At 37.2% G+C, this 23,271-nt stretch overlaps 1 protein-coding gene across 1 annotated transcript; it reads right to left on the reverse strand.

Annotated features, from left to right (window-relative positions):
* Nucleotides 1–16,528: 16,528 nt before the first annotated feature.
* Nucleotides 16,529–21,284, reverse strand: LOC141332933 (uncharacterized). The gene is made up of 2 exons (XM_073837892.1): nucleotides 21,023–21,284; nucleotides 16,529–17,484 (listed from the first exon to the last, which is right to left on the reverse strand). The coding sequence occupies exons 1-2, from the start codon at nucleotides 21,282–21,284 to the stop codon at nucleotides 16,529–16,531; spliced, it is 1,218 nt and encodes a 405-aa protein (XP_073693993.1).
* Between the last annotated feature and the right edge of the window lie 1,987 nt (nucleotides 21,285–23,271).

Below are 23,271 nucleotides of genomic sequence, written 5' to 3' on the forward strand. Positions count from 1 at the left end.
TGTTTCCACTGCTAAAAGGACATACTATCATAAAAAAATTAACAATTCATCTAACTCTTGCATGCCCTTTAAAACTTTTTCCTCCCTCCTTTGTCCTCCTCCTCCCCCTCCTTCATCAACTCTAACAGCTGACGACTTTGCCACGTTCTTCAATAATAAAATCGAAACCATCAGTGCTCAATTTTCCATACCACAATATACCAAGCACATCTTACCTGCAAACATACAGTCATTCACATCCTTCTCTTCACTCTCTGAAGCAGAAGTCTCAAAACTCATCCTTTCTAATCATCCCACTACTTGTCCACTTGATCCTATTCCATCTCATCTCCTTCAAGCTGTTTTAACTGCAGTTGTACCTGCACTTACTCACATCATTAACACATCCCTTTACACAGGTGTTTTTCCCTCTACATCCCATATGTCAATTACAAGGCCCATGGGACAAAAGACGGCCTGCTACAACTTTTGATCAGGCCCACAATCAAATTCTGGTAAACAATTTAATATGGCCAGTGCGTGTTTAAATATTTGTCTGCGACAATTACAGCATTCAGAGGCAGGCGAAGCTGTCACGCTCTATTCAGTAATTTTATGTCAAATGTCACCCCCGTTTTTCAAATGATATCTTCTTTTTACTCCTCCCACATTGTTAAAATAATAAACGTGTGAGAGCGTGTTATAGGCTATATGATAGGCCTTAGTTATATCCAGATAGGACAGCGCTAATGCAACACGCATCATCACAGATAGTGTATCTGTTCAAAGCCGATGCGCAAACCGCTGCAAATTGCCCTTATTTGGTTTAGTTCCTGCTTTGATTGTGGTAAATTGCTCCCAGGTGTTTTTCCTTATTGTTTCCCTCATTTAGGTTCTCGTTTGTTTAGTACTTATTTAGTAAAACCTGGTTCTGCACCCCTTTACCTAAATTCATTATAAAAAAAATAATTAAAACTTGCCCTTTTAGACTTAGAATCTATTAGTTTATTTATTACTTGTTTTCATATTCTATTCTATTCTATTCTATTCTATTCTATTCTATTCGTATTCCATTTTTTTCCTCTTTATTAATAATACAATTACAAAAAAGGCCACTAACACTAGCTATTTTTTTTTCTTTTTTATTCAGTTTTCTTATTATTTATTATATAATTTATAAAAGAAACCTTGCTATGTGTATTGTGTTAGGCTAACTGAGACTTGTCATAGCACTTGCATGTTATTGCTCTTTTGTTGATTTTGATTGCCTCCATTGTCTTCATTTGTAAAACGCTTCAGATAAAAGCGTCTGCTAAATGACTAAATGTAAATGTAAAATACTGTTGTAGTATAACCAGCAGGACAGCAGTGATGTGTAAACTGAATTTGGTGAAAGTACAGTGTGTTATATTGAAGTTATTAACTATTATGTTCAATAACTGAGAAGTTATTGGACATGTAAAAAAAATCTTAAAAATGATCCAAAATAAATTATTTTCGAAATAAGTGTTGTAGTATAACCAGCAGAAGAGCAGTGATGTGGAACTTAATTTAGTGAAAGTATAGTGTGTTACATTGGCGTTATTATTTTGTCCAATAACAGTGAATTTTTTAAATATAAAAAAAAAAAAAAAAAATCACAAAAAATCATGCAAAAGCAATATTTTTTTTTCCAAAAAGCAAGTGTTGTAGCAAACTATTTTGTCCAGTAATAGTGAATTGAATTTATTGAATATTTTACAAAATCATAAAAAACCCTAATATGGACAAAGGCCCACCCAGGACCACCCATAGCTTCGTGACAAAATATAACCGGAAACAATGACACAGAAAGCCACACACCTTCTTACATATTTCAGCTGAATGAGAGTTGGAAAAATAGATAGCGAGCTGCCTTCACTCGAGGTTAGTCACATGTTAACACAAATGCTCTTTAGACTTAGAATCGCTTTCAGCACGAAACACATATCATACATACCGATTCACATTCCCATCAGGTAGCTGCACACAAATTGAGGCTTTAGCATTCATGAACGATTCTATTAAAGATTCAAAGATATTCTGTATTGTAAACCATCGATTTACAATACATCTGCTTAAAATGGCGACATTAAGCCTGTACATTTACTTTCACTTTCATTTTTGATGAGAGCGACGTTATGGGTTGCCAGATTCACATGTCAGATTGCACTTTTTCATAGTGGAGACGTCTAGATCAGTGGTTCCCAACCATGTTCCAGGAGGCCCCCAACACTGGACTTTTCTTTTCTTTTGACACTTTGAGTACCCAGAAAAGTGCTAAATAAATGTAGGGAATTATTATTATTATTATTATTATTATTAAGATAAATGTATTGTTCTTTTGCTGAATAAAGACAGCAACTGATGCTGTGTTAAAGTTTAATTAAGAGATGCGGTGAACGGATGGCATTTACAACACATCTGTATGAATATAAAATACATGGTCATTACAAAAAAAGGGGTGAAAGCTATACAAGTGTAATAATAAATTCCTATATGAACAACAAATGGCAAATATTTATACACCATAAACAAACTCAGTAATCAGTTTAAATGTTGAGCCAGATTGCAAAATAGGCTATTCAAGGATGATCCATGTTTTTTGTCAGGAATATGGACTTGTTTTGTGCAACACAAATTAAAATTAAAAGTAGTAAAGGGAGTAGCGTGCAGACATCGCAATACTACTACAAGCGCATCCTCGACAGAGCATGATTGAGCCGGCCAGGTGTGCACTGAGCTCGCAGTGACTCCAGATGAGACGCAGTCCCTTAAGACTGAGATATCATTTCGTAAAATATGGGATTAAATTCCCACCAAATGTATTGCAGTTATGGATTAAAAAAAATAAAATAAATAAAAAAATAAAAAAACAGGTGTTAAACCAAGATTAAAAAACGTAAAATTATATTGCACAAAATTAAAAAAATGAAAGTAAAGTTTTCAGAATGGTCACGGATCAAACAAAATTATAAGTGTAAATAAAAATGTTTATAACACATTTAAAAAATACATATATAAGCATGAGTCAAAACTTTAAACATATTTAAAAGTCATATTGCCTTAATATTAATTATTTTTAAAAAAAATGTTTGCATTAATATTTACGTTTTGATCGGTATCATAGCACTAATTATTTCAGTGAAGCTGGAGCACTAGGAACGTGCAGAGCCCCCCATCCTTCCTGTATAAGGTTTCGGAAGCATTTACACATATGACAAATTTTTCAGGAACTTTGACCCGGTCAGTGCCGCATTGCCACGCCCACCTCGGGACCCAGCCGTGAAGCCAGTGTTGAAGTGGTCTCATATGGAGCAGCCTCAGCAGTGTAACTGCCGCTGAAGCTGCCATATGCCCCAGGAGCCTCTGAAATTGTTTCATTGAGATCGCTGTCCTGCTCTTGAACATATTCAAGCAGTTCAACACCAACTGGGCATGTTCCTGCATGAGGCGTGCTATGATCAACTGAGTCCAACTCCATACCGAGAAAAGAGATCCTCTGCATCTGGGAGAGTTTGCTCTTTTCCCAGTTGACCCAAAGGCCCACCTGCTGCCTATTTATACTCACACTGTGATTAGCGGCAGCTGGATGCAATCATTGCATGCCAATGTGCATTGGCTCGTTTAGTTTACACTCAAAGTAGATTGGTCTCTGTAAGCGAGATCCCAATTCGTTGTTCTCCAACGTGACTCGGAGAGACCTACTGATAGGGAACTTTGCTTTATTTTTACATTTTGTGAAATATAATTTTACTTGCGTTTTAAAAAATATATATTTTTTTATTTTTATTTTTATTTTTTTTTATCCATGACTTTAATACATTTGCCAGGAATTTGATCCCATATTCAGGCCGTGAAAGTGGAATTCTCTAATAGTATGGTTTCAATGCCCAGGGACATGTCAACATTGAAAAGCACGGTGAAAGACATGGAACATTTCCTCTCTACATGTTTGGATGACCTCACTGTGCTACAAGAGAAGGATGAGTCTCTTTCAGCGGCTGTGGTAAAGCTGGAAGATAAGTACATACGAAAATCTAGAAGTCAGGTCTTGTCGCAACAACATAAGGATAATTGGAGTTCCAGAAGAAAATCTCCAAGCTGCTTAAGAAGGCACTTAACATCGACAAGGACATCATCATTGAAAAGTCACATTGCGCATTACAGCCGAGGCCAACACTGAGTTTTTAAAGCAACAGTGCATTATCACTCAAACTGTGTTGAGCTCATGAGAAAAGACACAGGTCAAAGTCAGGGATATTAATATTTCAGTCTTCCCAGACTGCTTGTGCCTGTTCTGCCATCAATGATGTTCACCAGCAGCTGCGATCAATTCCCAGACTGAAGTTCAGATTTTTTTCATCCTTCTAGACTGCCTGTTGCCTACAATGGAGTTTAAAGGCAGTTAAACTGGAAGATAAATCCTATGTCAGTTCTTTACATTCTCAGTAGAGTGACTCAAGGGATGCGTGAATGTTTATGCATGGACATGTGAACAGCGTAAGGTATCTCTTAGCACTCATGCATGGGACACTAGACTATGGTCTACTGCAAATATGACTGCTTAGTATTTTTTTATTATTGTGCTTGGTATAGAATAGTTAAAGGGATGGTTCACCCAAAAATTAAAAGTAGCCCATTATTTACTCACCCTCAAGACATCTTAGGTTCTTTCAGACATATCCAATCGGAGTTATATTATTTTGGTACTTCCAAGCTTCAGAATGGGTTTGTTTTCAACAGTTCAAAACAAGTCCAATAAAGTACATCCATCCATAATAAAAAGTGCCTCACATGGCTCTGGCCTCCTGTAGTGAACCAATGCATTTTTGTAAGAAAAATATCAATATTTAAAACATAACATTATCACATTAAAACATGACCTATCACATTTGTCACTGGTCATACATGGAAGCAGCTCAGGGACCTCCAGGAATGTGGTTAGGAACCACTGGGCTATGAGAAAATGATGTTTACACAGAAGTTAGCCCTGTCTAGGCTCTGCCATGGCTATTGGTTAGACATTTGCTAATATGGTCGTTTGATCAGAAAGTGATGACATATAGTTGCAATAAACGTGTTAAGAATGTATACAACTGTAGCAGTAAAAATTTATTCTGTTGCATGGAACTGTGGAAGAACTTATTACTGCACGATTTCATGTTTGGTTGGGGCATTTTATTCCTGCCCACATGCAGAGACCAAAAAAATTCAAAGCCTTTATTAATTTCCTAGACCTGAATGTAAAAACTGAAAATCAAGCAAATCAAATCAAACATAAAACTAAAAAGGAACTGTTCTCTTATTTTTCTGTTTTTAACAATGAAAAAAAAATGGACAGAAGATAAATCCTGTCAGAAAGTTTTAAATATTTTCACATTTAAAAGGGTTAAATACTGATATTGCTTTCTTACAACACACACATTTGAGAAAGCAAGATCATCTGAAGCTTAGTGCACTTGGGTAGGGGAAGCTTTCCACTCTAATTTTAATTCCAATGCCAGAGGGGTTGCAATATTGCTTAACAAAAGGGTCCAGTTTTCTTCTACAAAGGTAACAGCTGATGAAAAATGGAGGGTACCTGATTGTTGTCAGCACTACATTACAAAAATCCTGTGACCCCTTGTCAATGTACAGGTCCTTTTAAAAAAATTTGCATATTGTGATAAAGTTCATTATTTTCTGTAATGTACTGATAAACATTAGACTTTCATATATTTTAGATTCATTACACACATTTGAAAGTAGTTCTAGCCTTTTATTGTTTTAATATTGATGATTTTGGCATACAGCTCATGAAAACCCCAAATTCCTATCTAGCATATTTTATCCGACCAATAATAGAAAAGTGTTTTTAATACAAAAAAAGTCAACCTTCAAATAATAATGTTCAGTTATGCACTCAATACTTGGTCTGGAATCCTTTTGCAGAAATGACTGCTTCAATGCGGCGTGGCACTGCTGAGGTGTTATGATAGCAGCCTTAAGCTCATCCAGAGTGTTGGGTCTTGCGTCTCTCAACTTTCTCTTCACAATATCCCACAGATTCTCTATGGGGTTCAGGTCAGGAGAGTTGGCAGGCCAATTGAGCACAGTAATACCATGGTCAGTAAACCATTTACCAGTGGTTTTGGCACTGTGAGCAGGTGCCAGGTCGTGCTGAAAAATGAAATCTTCATCTCCATAAAGCTTTTCAGCAGATGGAAGCATGAAGTGTTCCAAAATCTCCTGATAGCTGCATTGACCCTGCCCTTGATAAAACACAGTGGTCCAAAGTACTTTTTTCAGATGAAAGCAAATTTTGCATGTCATTCAGAAATCAAGGTGCCAGAGTCTGGATGAAGACTGGGGAGAGGGAAATGCCAAAATGCCTGAAGTCCAGTGTCAAGTACCCACAGTCAGTGATGGTCTGGGGTGCCATGTCAGCTGCTGGTGTTGGTCCACTGTGTTTTATCAAGGGCAGGGTCAATGCAGCTAGCTATCAGGAGATTTTGGAGCACTTCATGCTTCCATCTGCTTAAAAGCTTTATGGAGATGAAGATTTCATTTTTCAGCACGACCTGGCACCTGCTCACAGTGCCAAAACCACTGGTAAATGGTTTACTGACCATGGTTTTACTGTGCTCAATTGGCCTGCCAACTCTCCTGACCTGAACCCCATAGAGAATCTGTGGGATATTGTGAAGAGAAAGTTGAGAGACGCAAGACCCAACACTCTGGATGAGTTTAAGGCCGCTATCGAAGCATCCTGGGCCTCCATAACACCTCAGCAGTGCCACAGGCTGATTGCCTCCATGCCACGCCGCATTGAAGCAGTCATTTCTGCAAAAGGATTCCCGACCAAGTATTGAGTGCATAACTGAACATAATTATTTGAAGGTTGACTTTTTTTGTATTAAAAACACTTTTCTTTTATTGGTCAGATGAAATATGCAAATTTTTTGAGATAGGAATTTTGGGTTTTCATGAGCTGTATGCCAAAATCATCAATATTAAAACAATAAAAGGCTAGAACTACTTTCAAATGTGTGTAATGAATCTAAAATATATGAAAGTCAAATGTTTATCAGTACATTACAGAAAATAATGAACTTTATCACAATATGCTAATTTTTTGAAAAGGACCTGTATATGCGTCAAAATGCCATGATCCAGGTATCATAAATATATTTAGTATCATCACTTCATTAAATAGTCACTTACTTGTTTTTGCAGGCAATCTTAACTGTGTAATTGATCCTGCTATGGACCACTCTGGTTCCTAGATGTCTAGATCAATGACATAAATTCCTTAAAGTAAGGCATTTTCTTTTTTCGGAAGCCTATCAGTCATATTTCCATGTTGATTATTTTTATAGATAGCTCTCTAATATCCTAAGTAACTATGCCTTTGTGATTTCTGACCATGCCCCTCTCAGTGTTGATATACAGTTATCTGTGCGGTTTTGAGATTCATCACCTTTTAGGTTAAAAACTCTTCTTTTGTCTGATGATAAATTCATTGATTTTATTTCAACCTCCATTGATAATTTTTTGGCCAAAAATCAAGACGGGGTGGTCTGTTATTCACAATTGTGGTAAGTACTTAAAGCTTACCTTCAAGGACAGATTACTTCTTACTCTGCACATTTAAATAGTGTCAAAAGGAAACGTGAATTCACTGCTAATATTTTTCAGATATTAGCAGCTTACTAAACCTTCTTTACACGATCAATTCAAACGCCTCAATCTACAAGCTGAACTTCATCTCATTTTGACTGATGATGCTGAGCAGCTTCTATTGCACTCTATGAACATGGAGATAAAGCTAGTCACCTCATGTTACACAGAGATGAAGCGGGTGGATCCATTTGCAAAGCTTTATTTACAAACATCGTCAAAAACAGGCATGAGTAATCCGAATGGAGAGCCCCGTCCGATGCTGAATAGGCAAGAAAATAAGGCGATTGGTGCTCTGCTGCACCAGATGGGAAAGTTCCCCTTGCGACTGAATGTGAGGCGAGGTTTGGTGAGTTGGATGGGAAGCTCTCACTGTGACAGAAGGGAGCCGTGACTCTGCTGCAACTGAAAGGAGAGCCCATCTGCCTCCAAGTATGCAGTGTAACTCATACGACAGACAGAGCTGCTGTAGTTGCTGCCCCGATGCGGAATGAGTGGCTGGAAAATCTTTCTGCGGGTAAGCCTGATTGAGCAAGAATCAGTTTTAGATGTTTTTGGAACCAAAAACGTGTCACAGGTTGGTTACAATCATCAACAAAAAGCTGGTCCAGAGAGGTTTTAGCTTGAGCGCTCCTGTGTTGTAAGTAGAAAAGAAGAGTCTGATATGGTTGAATTGGAGATGGGAGGTTAAAAACTTATATTTAGTGGCCTTTACTTTCTTGGTCTGTTTTACTTTGTTTAATGAAGTAAGCGATAGTTTTGTTATCGAGTATGGACAAATCGGAGATGGTCGGATGAATTTTGGGGTTGAATTTAGAGGTTATTGCAATTTCTGAGCATCTCAGAAAACAGAAGAAAGCCAATAGAAACATAGTGTCGAGGGTATGAGTGGTGTGGGTTGAATGGTACCCTGTGCAGAGACGTTGGATGCATTTTGTAAGGATATCAAATGTTATAGGTTGTCTAGGATCTGGGCTTGATGGTTAAGAGTGTTGAATTCCTTTAATTAAAAGAGAAGTTTGAGAATTATTTATTTCCGGAGAAGGAAAGCCGAAGGTTAGTTTGTGAAAGCATTGAACACCGCTTAAGTAACCTTTAATAGATCTGGCTTGGAGGTTCTTAACGGAATTAAGATGAAGTGATTGAGAAGAGAGAAAAATCGGGAAATGGCAGATTATAGGAGAGGTGAAACATTTTAAAACATTTCCAGGCTGTTATATATGAATGTGTAGTTCTGGGTGAGACTGCTTGGAGGAATGAATCAAGTGATGCATCGAGGAGAGGTTTTAGGGGATGAGTTATGGGAATATGAGTTGTGAATAGGGAGGTACTGGAGTTGGTGAAGGGGTCCGCCTCCGGATTTCAATTTCTGAAACATAAAACAAGAGAACCAATCAGCAATTTGGTTTCTGGATCCAGGAACGTGTCTAGCAGTTATTATAAATTGATCGCATGCTGAAATCCAGATTAGATGTGTTAGTAATGGCATGAGAGTGGGGGAATGAGAACGGTCCTTATTTATGCAGTTGAACGGTCACTTTGATTTCTCAGTGAACTAATATGCTGCTTGCCATCCAGTTTTTTTCCCACAAAAAAGCTGCAACAACTAGAGTTCAAACAGAGCTGAGGACTGGGAGGAGTCGAACATCTGGGGGGGGGGGGCATGAAGACACGAACCAGTGCCCTTGGTAAAATCCTCCAGAACCGACGGATGGGGCTGCACCAGTAAACAGTTGAAAGTTGTCGGGGAGAGAAACGAGATCGTTGTAGAACAAAGTTAAGCCGCTCCATTGTTTAAGAAAGGAAATCCATAAACTGAGTTCATTATGGCATGTCTGATTTACGACAATTTGATCGTCTAAAGCATGCACGGAAGATGCGTGTGCGAGGAGATGAGAGATAAAAGGGCGGCCTTGGGGAATTATGCGCATTGCAAAATTAAGGTGACCGAGCAAGAATAGGAGATCGCGTTTGGAGCAATTTTGGCTTTGCAAGCAGAAGTGATGTCTACTTTAGCCAGCCATGTGCCGCAACCTACGGTTTTGATCATGGTTATCGCTTGATCTATATTATGGTAGTGCAGAGAATATTCTTCGAGGGGTATGAGGCTGTTTATGCTAGAAAATGGGGAATTGCATGGAGCTGATAGATCAATTATCAAACGCTTTTTCCCCAAGAATTTCCTGGTAGCCACTCCGATGGCTGATGCGAAAAATTTCGAAGGAGGGGAGTATTGAAAGGACCAATCATAAAACCCAACTCGTCTACTACATCTGGCTCTGCGAGTGCAGACTGGAGATTGTTACAGATGATGGTCTGGGAGAGCGGACATGCAGTTCCGTGGTTGAACCCGTGTTTGAGGCCGGAAAGTAGATAGTGGGTGAAGTTAGTGTCTGGGTGATGGGAAAGTTTAGAGGTAAGACGAGAAATATTGACTGGAGTCAACAAGTAGTTTCCAGATTTTTTATTATTAGCTTTCAAAACTGGACATACAATACGGGAATGAGCCCCGCCACAATAATTACAGATGTGGAGAAACTTGCATTGCTGCCTGGAGCATCTTGCTCTGTTGAAGTTATCACAGACTTGTTGGTTGCCGGAAAATGAAATTACCAGGAAAAAAAGTCGGCTTAGTGGGTGCAGAATGAGGAATGTAGCTAATGGATTTGAGTAGGGATGGCTCTGAGCAGGTATTATGCCGGGATTCATTTGGGAGCATGTAAGGGTCGAGTGAGCTACTGATATGCAAACGGCGCAAGAAATATTTCGGGGGCTGAAAAATACTCGGTTATGGAGATCAGGATCTAGTGCACCCCAATAGGGGCACTGATTCCATTGTGCAACACGAACCGCGCATTTGGCTGAGAACATTTTGTGATATGTGTAGAATTGAGCTCCCCCATAAGACAGTGCGAGTTCTGCGATGATCAAAAGATAATCAAGTTTTGCGCCGTCTATGGGGAAAAGCCGAGCAGACTATTTCTGTGAAACAGCTGAATGCAAAGGTGAAAATGACAGTGTGCGGGATGAATTGGAAGCTGGATTTTTAGTCCAGAGTCTGGAGCACGGCCCATGCAAATAAATGTTATGTGCTACTTTATCTCTCTCTGATTCAAAGTGGGTAGAATGGTAGATCTAATAAGCTGTAACTAACTGATGAATATAACTCTCATTTTACCCTCCCGGTTAAATATTGCACTTCAAACATCAACAGCTATGTTTCCATCCACCTTTTTGGTAACACTTTATTTCGATGGTCCATCTGTTGACACTCTACTAGTTATCAGTATTCATTTAGTAGCATGTCAACAGTGCATCGGTTGACATTCAACAACATTGTTTCAACAGACAAGCAACATACATTCAACTAACTGCCTGTAGATTATAAGGTGCATGTTAGTTTCTAATTTATAGATTTTACAAAAAGTGCATGTTGACTGTCAGTATGTCTTTTGCGACATGTTATTAACTAATAGTCAGCTAACTTTCTGTAGATTGTGTTACCATCTTCTAAATTGTCTACCAATTTATTAAAATTAATCTGTCAGTTGATAGTCTACAGTCATGTCAACATATGATCAACAGCATATTATATCATCCTTACTTAAGAGCCTCAAATGCATCAAATGAATAATTACGTAACCATCTAATTTTTATCAAAATCACTAGTTTATTATCTGTTGATAGTTAACTACACATTAGTTGTGCATCTGTTGTGTGTCAACTAATCTAAAGTTTACATTCAGCAGACTATTAGTAGGCATTCTCAACTAAGCATTTGTAGATATATTTTAGGACTATCCAATTAAAGTGAAAAACAATTGATAACAGTAGAAAGTCTATAAACTATCAACAGAACACATACAAGCATGCATTAATTGTATGCAATATATTTGCAGTTTAAAATGAAAGTCAATACCAGACAATGAAAATACAATAGACAGGCAGGATATTGGAGAAAGTTGTTTTATTAACAATATATTTACACAAACCCACTGTTTGCTAGTGTATCAGATCTGAACAGTCTGATTATGTGTGGCAAGTTTGACATCAATTAACAAATATTTATATATAAAACCAATGTGATCTCATGATAATTCGTATTTATTTTATGTAAAATGTGGTTCTACAAAATGTACATTTACTTACGTTTTTTCCAGACACTAAAACGTACAATACTGACGTATTTACAGCATCTAAACGTACAAATACATACGTATTTTTAGCATTTTAACGTACAATACTAACATGACGACACCTAAAAACAAATCCTTATGAATACTAAAATCGCAGCACTAATTTAATTATTATTGCTGTTTTTTAATTGTCATACAAATTGCCTTGTGTATTCAACTGCATTATTAAAAAAATTAATAGTTTACTTAATATGAAATTATAACATCAACTTACATTTTCTGACATGCTGTGACTAACACTAGAACCATAAAATACACCGAACACGCATCTTAATTACAAAATTAAACGATTTGATATGGGCGCTGTAATCCAGATTTTCAGAATTCATGCGATTGCGAGGACCAGACCCAAATTCAAGCCTTTATCTGACGATCTTGATCTTCATTTCCATCCAAAGCAGCGAGTCCAGCAGCAACAGCCATAAAACCGCGCTCAAATGCATTTTACAATTTCAAATACAGACACACTAGGAAACTACAGGTTTTACGGCAGGAAAACCAAACGCTCATTGGCTCTTGCCAGCATTCGCCACAGATTACGACATGCCGTGTTTCTGGTGAGACGTGTTTGAACGATACGCGGGCGCCTAGACGGAGAGGATCAGGATAATAATCTGGATCATATTTTCAGCCATCAACAATTTAAATCCTGCTCTGCACCTCAAAGAAACCTACTGTATTCCGTCAGAGACGACTGCGGCTGCAAACACATAGTCATTTGGATTACTTTTTGGTACAGCTGTTGACATTTTTGTTTATGAATAAATTATTGCGATTGCACGTTTCCGTCTTTCATGTTTTTTTATTACTGTACAGAGGGATATGGTTAACGTTAGGTTTCGAGGTACGTTAGGAGTGTGACTAGCGACTATAAAAATATTTTTATGTTTTATTATCAAAATGAGAATTTTCCTGCATATTTTGGTCAGTTACGTTTTAGATCCTTTTATATTCGCTATTAAATGGGTAAGTTATATAAAACAAACAAACAAACAGCACCATGTCACCTCAGGAGTAAAGTAACGTTAACTTCTGTTTGTTTTATATATGTTTTATATAAAAATATTTGTTAATTGATGTCAAACTTGCCACACATAATCAGACTGTTCAGATCTGATACACTAGCAAACAGTGGGTTTGTGTAAATATATTGTTAATAAAACAACTTTCTCCAATATCCTGCCTGTAGTGTTTGTTCTATTGTATTTTCATTGTCTGGTATTGACTTTCATTTTAAACTGCAAGTATATTGCATACAATTAATGCATGCTTGTATGTGTTCTGTTGATAGTTTATAGACTTTCTACTGTTATCAACTGTTTTTCACTTTAATTGGATAGTCCTAAAATATATCTACAAATGCTTAGTTGAGAATGCCTACTAATAGTCTGCTGAATGTAAACTTTATATTAGTTGACACACAACAGATGCACAACTAATGTTTAGTTAACTATCATCAGATAATAAATTAGTGATTTTGATAAAAATTAGATGGTTAAGTAATTATTTAATTGATGTATTTGAGGCTCTTAAGTAAGGATGATATAATATGCTGTTGATCATATGTTGACATGACTGTAGACTATCAATTGACAGATTAATTTTAATAAGTTGGTAGACAATTTAGAAGATGGTAACACAATCTACAGAAAGTTAGCTGACTATTAGTTAATAACATGTCGCAAAAGACATACTGAAAGTCAACATGCACTTTTTGTAAAATCTATAGATTGGAAATTAAAAAGCACTTTATAATCTACAGGCAGTTAGTTGAATGTATGTTGCTTGTCTGTTGAAACAATGTTGTTGAATGTCAACTGATGCACTGTTGACATGCTACTAAATGAATACTGATAACTAGTAGAGTGTCAACAGATGGACCATCGAAATAAAGTGTTACCTTACAGAATAAATACCCTTAATGCGCATCAACAAAGACATAACTGGATCAACCAACGGACCTTTGATCTCATGATCAAAGTGCTTCGTTATCATTAACTCCAAAATCTGCTTAAGACTCCAAAAATAAGAAAATAAGAAATTTCAGCATTTCATATGTGTGCTCTGAAGCTCATAATTTATTGTATACAAAAAAATTTGCGCAAAAGTTTAACCTGTAACTTTGGATGGAAACACAGCTCTAAAGTTGTCAATGCTGGCAAATGTTACCAGTGGGATACGTTTACTGATATTATTATACTGTATTAGTATACTGATACAATCTGTGGCTAGCTGTGCATTAAACAATTTGAATGCACTCTTCTTCATATCAGACAGTTTTTTCATCTCCATGTCATGCATTAAAATTCTTTAAAGCACAGCCTGCCATGGATTGGGTCAGTATACTAACATCAATGTACTACTAGTACTTGTATCTGTGCATTTCAGTACTGCTTGGGAATAAACTGGCCCACTCTTTGGTAAATAAAAGTATAAGTATGCTTCTTAGTTAGACGGATAGGTGTACATTATCATCCAGCCATGTCTGAAAACTGGTCTTTGGCTTCGCCATGCAATCAACAATACACAACATTCACTTCAACATGAACTAAAATATTCACACCTACCCCTTTTCAGAAGATGTACTGCATTTGGTAGAAGAGTTAGTTCAAATATTGCTTTAGGTGCCTTTGGTATTTTGAGAAACTTAGTTAAGCACTAATTTAAGACTGTTGAGTATACTAATACAGTTTTGTATTAAGCGAACCAGAGACTGTGTAGATATTTTCCATGTGTTCCTTATTTTGCTTTGGGACGTTAGCCATCATCAGAATTACAGTTTTGCCAGTAATCCATTATTTGCATTTGTGTACATTGTATTATGTTCTATATTTGAAATACACTTTTAACTGTCCTGTAACAGCCAGAGGCTGCATTTTTGATAATTTTCACAAGGTCCTCAGAATGTTCTGTTGTCTCAACAGCATATCAAATGAAATAACTGGACCTCTGCTTTTAAACAACAATAAACAATTTATTGTAGCATTACGCATTCTTTTTTTAAAAAAAATCAACACTAGAATGTGGGTGAGTTTCATAACAAAGAAACATTTTGAACAAAAAAAGGCATATTTCTGTCAAAGACTACAGTTGAAGTCAAAAGTTTACATACACCTTCCAGAATCTGCAAAATGGTAATTATTTTACCAAAATAAGGGATCATACAAAATGCATTTTATTTTTTAGTATTGACCTGAATTAGATATTTCACATAAAAGACGATATATATATATATATATATATATATATATATATATATATTAGTGGTGGGCCGTTATCGGCGTTAACGTGCTGCGTTAACGTGAGACTCTTATCGCGCGATAAAAAAATTATCGCCGTTAATCTATTCTCAAATTTGGGTTGGGAGCTGGGTCTAAACTACGCAAGCTATGATGACTTTCACCTTGATAGTTTAACGCGGATGTATACCGAAGACTATAGAATATGGTCGCGCGTTTACGTCTCCTCCGCCAAAACACAGACGGGGTCGCGTCGTCCTCCATTCATAAAAACCGAATCTACTATAGCGAAATGCCACGTAAATTCGTAGTTTTTTGGATTCATAAATCAAATGTTGGTCTGTCACTTAATTCAAATCGCGATATGGACTAGTGTATGTGAAACCTGAAATGCAAAAAGACCGTTTTAATATTAATCCGATATGTTCCGTTTGCCTAGCTGTATGTATGCATGGCGGAGACGAGCTTTTACTACACGCATACTGAAATACACGTGACGCTCCTGGTAATTTTTGGCATTTGCATCTCACATGAACAGATAAACTCAATCTCCAAAACTGCTGTGAGTGTCACTTTTACCGTTTCATTTGAGAAAACTAGCATCATATCATACTGTATACACAGAAACTTCACGGCAACCTGTCAAAATAAAAGTACGGTGTAACATGATCGTAGAAGTAGGGAAACACTGGCTACCATAGATATACATACGTAGATGTATATTTTTATCACACTGTACAACAATAATACTGTTTTTTTTTTTTTATTACAGTAAGGGCTATATTTAGGGTTGGGTAGGTGTTGACGTTAAAAAAACACAATCTAATAGGTAGAAAAAATAATTTCGTTGTTAGTTAGTTAGTAAACAGTACATCTTATTGAACATAATTTATTTTCATCAACAAATTATCATAGAACAGCTTTATGAGCTTTATGATCCATTCTCAAAGACTTACTTTTAGTCATTATTTGGGTAGCACACATATTCTGAATGCCTTCAGCAGAATTCAAATTAGCCATTTTAATCTAGATTAATCTAGATTAAAAAAATTAATCTATGCCCACCCCTAATATATATATATATATATATATATATATATATATATATATATATGTATATATGTATATATATATATTTCAGCATATTTGTGTATTTGAACCCTTTCCAACAATGGCCTCGTATGCAACTACTACAGAAGGTTCAAACACTCACTGATGCTCCAGAAGGAAAAACCATGCATTAAGAGCGAGGGGGTTAAAACTTTCTGCATTTGAAGATCAGGGTAAATTTAACTAATTTTGTCTTCTGGAAAAACATGCAAGTATTTTATAAAAAATATATAATATATATAATTTATATAATTATACTGATTGCACCTAAATTGTCTTTCTTCAGATGGAATGCACAGATGATTGTTGAAATTGTCATTTTCCTCAGTATGACATTTCCTCAATTTGTAATTTCTTTCCAGAATGAGTTTGCATGTGCCGTTTCAGGTCTGTGTGATACGTGAAACTGGTGTCACACTGAATACACTTGTAAGGCTTCTCTCCAGTGTGAACTCTAATGTGAATCTTAAGGTTTCCTTTATTTGTGAAACTCTTTCCACACTGAGGGCAGGAGAAGGGTTTCTCTCCATTGTGAACTCGCATGTGATTCTCAAAGTTTCCTCTGTGTGAGAAATTCTTTCCACATTGGTGACACATAAAACAGTTGACTTCTGAGTGACTTCTCATGTGGAGATTAAGGTGTCCTTTACACCTGAAACTCTTTTCACACTGATCGCAAACAAACGGCTTCTCTCCAGTGTGAATTGTCATGTGGCCATTGAGGTACTTTTTCTGTTTAAAACTTTTTCCACACTGAGGGCATGTGAATGCTTTCTCTCCGGTGTGAATTCCTGCGTGAAATGTAAGATGTTCTTTTCTTTTGTAGCTCTTTCCACACAGTTTGCAGGTGTAAGGCTTCTCTCCAGTGTGAACACTCATGTGGAATTTAAGATTTTCATTTCTTGTGTAGCTTTTCCCACACAGTCTGCAAGTGTAAGGCTTCTCTCCAGTGTGAATTGGCACGTGGGCATTAAGGTGTCCTTTCTGTTTAAAACTTTTTCCACATTGAGAGCATTTGAAAGTCTTCTTTCCAGCATGGATTCTCATGTGAATGTTAAGATTTACTTTTTGTGAGAAACTCTTACCACACAGTTTGCAAGTGTAAGGCTTCTCTCCCGTGTGAACTCTCATCTGGACTTTGAGGTTTCTAGTTTCTGTTTTTGGAGATGGCGAGTAAGTAAAAGATTTCTCCCCAGTCATGAAATCATGATGTTTGTCATACTGCTTTTTCTCTTCCATTTCATTCAGTTCTTGACTCTCTTTTTTCAGTGCCATCAGGTCTAGGATGAAAAGAAACAAAAACTAGTGAACACCAGTTTAACGGCACCAAGTCAGCACAATTTTTTATTTAAAAAGTTATTTACTCAGTACACTGAAGTAAGAACGGTTTCTTTCGGACGTTTGATACTGATAATCTGATGATACTGAGCATGTCTGAACATTTAGTTGTTTAATTAGTGACACATAGCCTGCATTTTAAAATCGTGTGGCAACATTTTTATTGTTAAATCTTTGTTTGAATATGGCAACATAATATTGCACTGTACAATTTTGCTATGAATAAATCTCTGACAGAGACCCCTCCTCTATCAGCCAATCACAGTGTGCATAGTTAATAAGCATGCTGACATAATCCATAGCAATGAGGTCAACCCCGCCTTTACACTCAGCTAAAGACTTCTCTCTATTCCTTAGTAAAAGTTTGTCTCAGCAGCTTTGTGAATAGGTTTTAAGAGAAAGCTCTTAGCTAAAAAACTTTTACTGCCATTTAGGAGAATACAGGCCCAGGTCTTGAAGCAGGGATGGGCAACTTTAGTCCTGGAGGGTCACTATCCTGAGTTTAGCTCAGATTCCAAACTCTCCACCATGGCCAAGAGCAAAGAAATGTCCAAGGATGTCAGGGACAAGATTGTAGACCTACACAAGGCTGGAATGGGTTACAAGACCATCACCAAGCAGCTTGGAGAGAAGGTGACAACAGCTGGTGCGATTATTCACAAATGGAAAAACCACAAAACTACATGGGAGGATCTTGTCAATGATCTCAAGGCAGCTGGGACCATAGTCACCAAGAAAACAATTGGTAACACTCTACGGACTGAAGGTCTTGAGGTCCCCCTGCTCAAGAAAGCACATGTACAGCCGTCTGAAGTTTGTCAATGAACATCTGAATGATTCAGAGGAGAACTGGGTGAAAGCGTTGTGGTCAGATGAAACCAAAATCCAGCTCTTTGGCATCAACTCAACTCGCCGTGTTTGGAGGAGCAATGCTGCCTATGACCCCAAGAACACCATCCCCACCGTCAAACATGGAGGTGGAAACATTATGCTTTGGGGCTGTTTTTCTGCTAAGGGGACAGGACAACTGCACTGCATCAAAGGGACGATGGATGGGGACATGAACCGTCAAATCTTGGGTGAGAACCATTGAAAATGGGTCTTGGATGGGTATTCCAACATGACAATGACCCAAAACACACGTTCAAGGCAACAAAGGAGAGGCTCAAGAAGAAGCACATGAAGGTCCTGGAGTGGTCTAGCCAGTCTCCAGACCTTAATCACATAGAAAATCTGTGGAGGGAGCTGAAGGTTCTAGTTGCCAAATGTCACAAGATCTGCAAACAGGAGTGGGACAAAATCCCTCCTGAGATGTGCGCAAACCTGCTGGCCACTGGTGGAAACGTCTGAGCTCTGTGATTGACAACAAAGGTTTTGCCACCAAGTACTAAGTCATGTTTTGCGGAGGGGTCAAATACTTATTTCACTCAATAAAATGCATACACATTTATAATGTTTTAGAAATGTGTTTTTCTAGATTTTTGTTGTTATTCTGTCTCTCACAGTTCAAATAAACTTACCATTAAAATTACAGACTGATTATTTCTTTGTGAGTGGGCAAACGTACAAACGTATACTTCTGCATAACTACGTGATAGAAATTAATGCTTTTAATAGTTTTTAATTAAGAAGAGATATATTGGGTTCACTGATACACAAAGTAATTGTTTTGTTATTATTCAATTTGTGACGTCATTCATTTTGCCACATGTCGTGTAGTAAATAAAGAGATTAATGATGCAGAATGCTTTGAGAATGAAATCAACTTTCATTTTCCACAATCTGTAGTTACAACACTCAAACGTCAATGCAAAGGGACATATTTTATTTTACAGAATTCGCTTTTTAAAGTGCCCCTATTATGCCATTTTAAAGGTAGTTAATATTGTTGTATTAGTCTCTTAAAACAGGTTTACATGTATGCAAGTTCAAAAAACACTTTAGTTTTCTCCAAAATTAGATGTAATTTTACCCCGTTTCTAAATGATTCGTAAACGACTCGTGTGAAGCAGTTCGAAGAATCAGTCTCTCTAAACCCCTCCTTTCAGTGAGCCCTCATTGCTGTGATTGGTCAGATGGTGCAGTCCTTTTGGATTGGTCTACCGCTACAGTGCAAAAACGAAACGCCCATTGGCATAACTGAATGACAAGACCTGTTAATGCATAGAAAAGATAGCCTCGATTTTACCCTATCAATTCGAGCTGGAGTCTGACGATGAAACGGTTGAAGTGGCACATCGACAAGAAACTGTTTTGCAAGCACGACTGGAGCAGGACGTCTCTCAGTGTTTAGTGTCATATGTTAACTGTGGAAAGTGCTTGCAATTTGCTTTTGTAAGCGAACCGGGCACACCTCTACATTGTGAACTTCAACACTGTACAATCCATAACACTGCGTTAAGCCATCGTTTATCATTATCATTACTTAAACTAATAAGGCAGACAGACAGTCAAGCTGCATCAATCACAATTTTTAGACTACATTGCACTCACAGCTGAACAACAGAACTACAGAAACGCAAGTTAGCCGGTTACCAAGACATGTGCGGGGTTGTTACACACCATAACGTACACAAAGACGTATTTTGAACGATCGATAGAAAATACAATCATCAATTATTAATCATACTTACAGGTAGAAGTTCAGAGGAGCAAGCCGGTCCAAATAAACTGGGCACTGATCCATTTTTTTTTTTAAACCAAGCGTTTGGTGAATCTCGCGTTGTAACGTTACTCCCCAAGATTGGAAAAGCAGTCATCAGTAAAATGACGCGAACACAACACAAGATTGGCATTGGACTGCTGAGGTGTTGAAAAAATTAATGTTAACCACTCATTCTTGGTAATTTCATCTTTCGGAGGGGCATATAAAACAAATTCACTCTCACAGCGCAGGACGGCTTCTTGACATGATGTAATCCACGTGAAAATGGTAGGCCAACTGTTTGTGGGCGGGCAAGTTGTTCGCGACATGGGCGGACATTACGCAAATGTGTAGTTCATGACGTGTGGCCGTAACAGAAAAAGATTAGAATTGCTGACAACTCGTTTAGGCGAATGTGAGCCGACTCTTTTTTTTGATAGACAAAAACTTCATTTATAGTGCACTGTCGGCGTCACAACTTTGCAGATAGTTTATGCTAGTTTAGTTTACAGCTACATGACACACTACATGAAATATCATATTTGAAAAGGCATAATAGGGGCACTTTAAGGTCTACAATGAACGGCTGGTAAACAACTTAGGAAACAATGGTTAAAACTGATTGTTAACTTGGTTCCTGAAAGTTATAATCCCAATATAGCTCTCTGTGCTGGAGATTTTACAATCTACACAAGTTCAATGCCAGATTTGCCCGATTGTTTGCAATTCAACCGGAGCACATGCAATTACCCATGATGGCGAATGAGGCAAATAATAGGGATAAAGAGATGCATGATGCAGAATGGCAGAAGAAAGACTTTGAGAATGAAACCAACCTGTTTGTTCCTCAGTATCTTCATGTTTGACTTTGAATGACCTTTCAATCTTCACGTCTTCACTCTCCTCTTTAATAAACGACATCTCTGTTAGTTGTTCCTCAGTATCTTCATGTTTGACTCTGAAAGCGTCTTCAAACTTCCCATCTTCACTTTCCCCTTTAGTAAACAGCATCTTTGTTTGTTCCTCAATATCTTCATGTTTGACTCTGATGGCTTCCTCAATCTTCACATCTTCACTCTCCTCTTTAATAAACGTCATCTTTATAACAGTGTGTCACATGGACCTCAGTCGCTTCACCAGAAGATTTTTCTGTGTGGTTAAGAGGAGAATAATTAACAGACAGAAAAATAAATGCAAACTAAATCTTTGTGTGCATCTCAATCAGATCCCTAGTTCAGTAGTAAGCACACTAGTAAGGGAGTTAGTTAGAGTAAGAGCTAATGGACTTAAATGACCTGGAATTAATAAAAAAAACAGATTTTATATATAGGACTTTATGATTTACATTTACCATGCATTGATTTGTAGAAGCAGTCATTACACACACGGGTGGATCATCTATTTTGACCTACCTGACCAAACCATTTATGTTTTTTTTTTTTAAACAAGTTGGCTTCAAAACAAGCCAGCATTGTTTTTTTCAAACCTTTTAAATCTGGTTATTACAGATTTTCTTGATTGCTAACAGACAATTCATGAAACAAGTCACTTTTTCAAAACTATGCACTAACCTTAAACTTCCAGGTCAAAGTATAGTATTGATTTAAACATTATAAAGGATTACAAACACAAACCCTTCTTCAGCAGAAACACAGAGATGCAGGAGTGTGGCGCAGCCTTATGACATCATGTTGCTACACCAAAATAAAAGTCCTTTGCACACACTAAATTTAATAATAGAAATTCACATACAGAACACACATTCAAACGATAAGATTATGGTTTAATCTAAAGGATAAACCACAGATTCAGAAAGCTATCGATGTCACAGATTTTAATGCAAGCAAGTGTGATGATGGCAATTATAACATACTGAGCATTTGTGATATTCACAAATCATAAAGTCAGGTATGTTGATCTTCATATTACGACAGGCTGGATTCAAACTTATGAAGAATTTACCATTTATTTTAAAGAATTTAAACATTTGAACTTAATTGAATAGTAGATCTCTCCTCAACAAGCTTCATAATTAACTAAAACTCATGATAATCTATATACCCATCTTATTCGATCTCAGTTTCTTCAAATAATATTAGGGCAATAGATGAAATCAAGTGTAAACTTTGTTTTGTTAAAGTGTATTTCATACAAAGGACTGTGACCGTAAAGGATAATACTGATGGTGGGTTTAAAACAGTTGATTTTTGACCACATTAGAATGGTTAAAACTCTTATAAATGGTAATAAAATCTGGTTTACATTTCCTTTATTAATCTTTAATTAAAACAATTATTTTATATAGGGGATCTATGCTGGTTTATGCTGATCCTTGACCAGCAACATGACCAGCATAGACCAGCAAAGGACCAGCATTAACCAGCTAAAACCAGCAAAGGACCAGCATAAACCAGCTAAAACCAGCACCAAAACATACCTAACCAGCATATGCTGTTTTTTTCAGCAGGGTTACCATTCCGAGTTCAGAAGAGTAGAGTGTTTTTGTCCTAACCGCGTCCAGTTTGTGTTTACAGTGATCGGCAAAATCTGTAAAATAAAGAGGCATAAGTTGCAACTTTCTGCCTCTTATTCTGCTGCCTCCCAGGATATTACAAATACAATAGACATATGCTAAAACAGACTTGACGTGTATGTAGCAATGGAGCAACTGTTGGTGTGAAACAGCATTAGGATTTAGTTGTGCGTTCTTGAAATCAAACAATTGTCTTTATCTTAAGAAAAAGTCAGTCCCAATCTGAATATCTTGTGAAATAATGACCCCACCATCAACGCTTTCTAGAGAATGTGTGTTGTGTTAGTCCTGTTAACTGTGCTCTTATATGTGAAGGACGAGACCGTTCTGGAGGTGGTAAAGCATTTGGACATACCCGGATACGGGTACGACGAGAGAATACTACAGGAATGAACTTGTTCCTGTTTATTGAAACTAGCATTGATGTTGATCCTAACATTGTACCTCCAGAAGTAGACATTGCTGGTCTAGTGGGGCCTTGGGGTGTTCATATCCTTGAAAACGTAGATCCGATTGCTCAAGAAGCCACTTTTAAGGAGAAGCTGATGCTTT

The sequence above is a fragment of the Garra rufa genome, chromosome 4 (assembly GCF_049309525.1).
Source record: "Garra rufa chromosome 4, GarRuf1.0, whole genome shotgun sequence".
Taxonomy (NCBI): Eukaryota; Metazoa; Chordata; class Actinopteri; order Cypriniformes; family Cyprinidae; genus Garra; species Garra rufa.

Excerpts from the sequence above, each read along its gene's own strand:
- LOC141332933 (XM_073837892.1), bottom strand. The coding sequence starts at position 21,284 with ATGACGTTTATTAAAGAGGAGAGTGAAGATGTGAAGATTGAGGAAGCC. Across the intron at positions 17,485-21,022 it reads AGATACTGAGGAACAAACAG|ACCTGATGGCACTGAAAAAA; the intron begins GTTGGTTTCATT and ends TTTTCATCCTAG.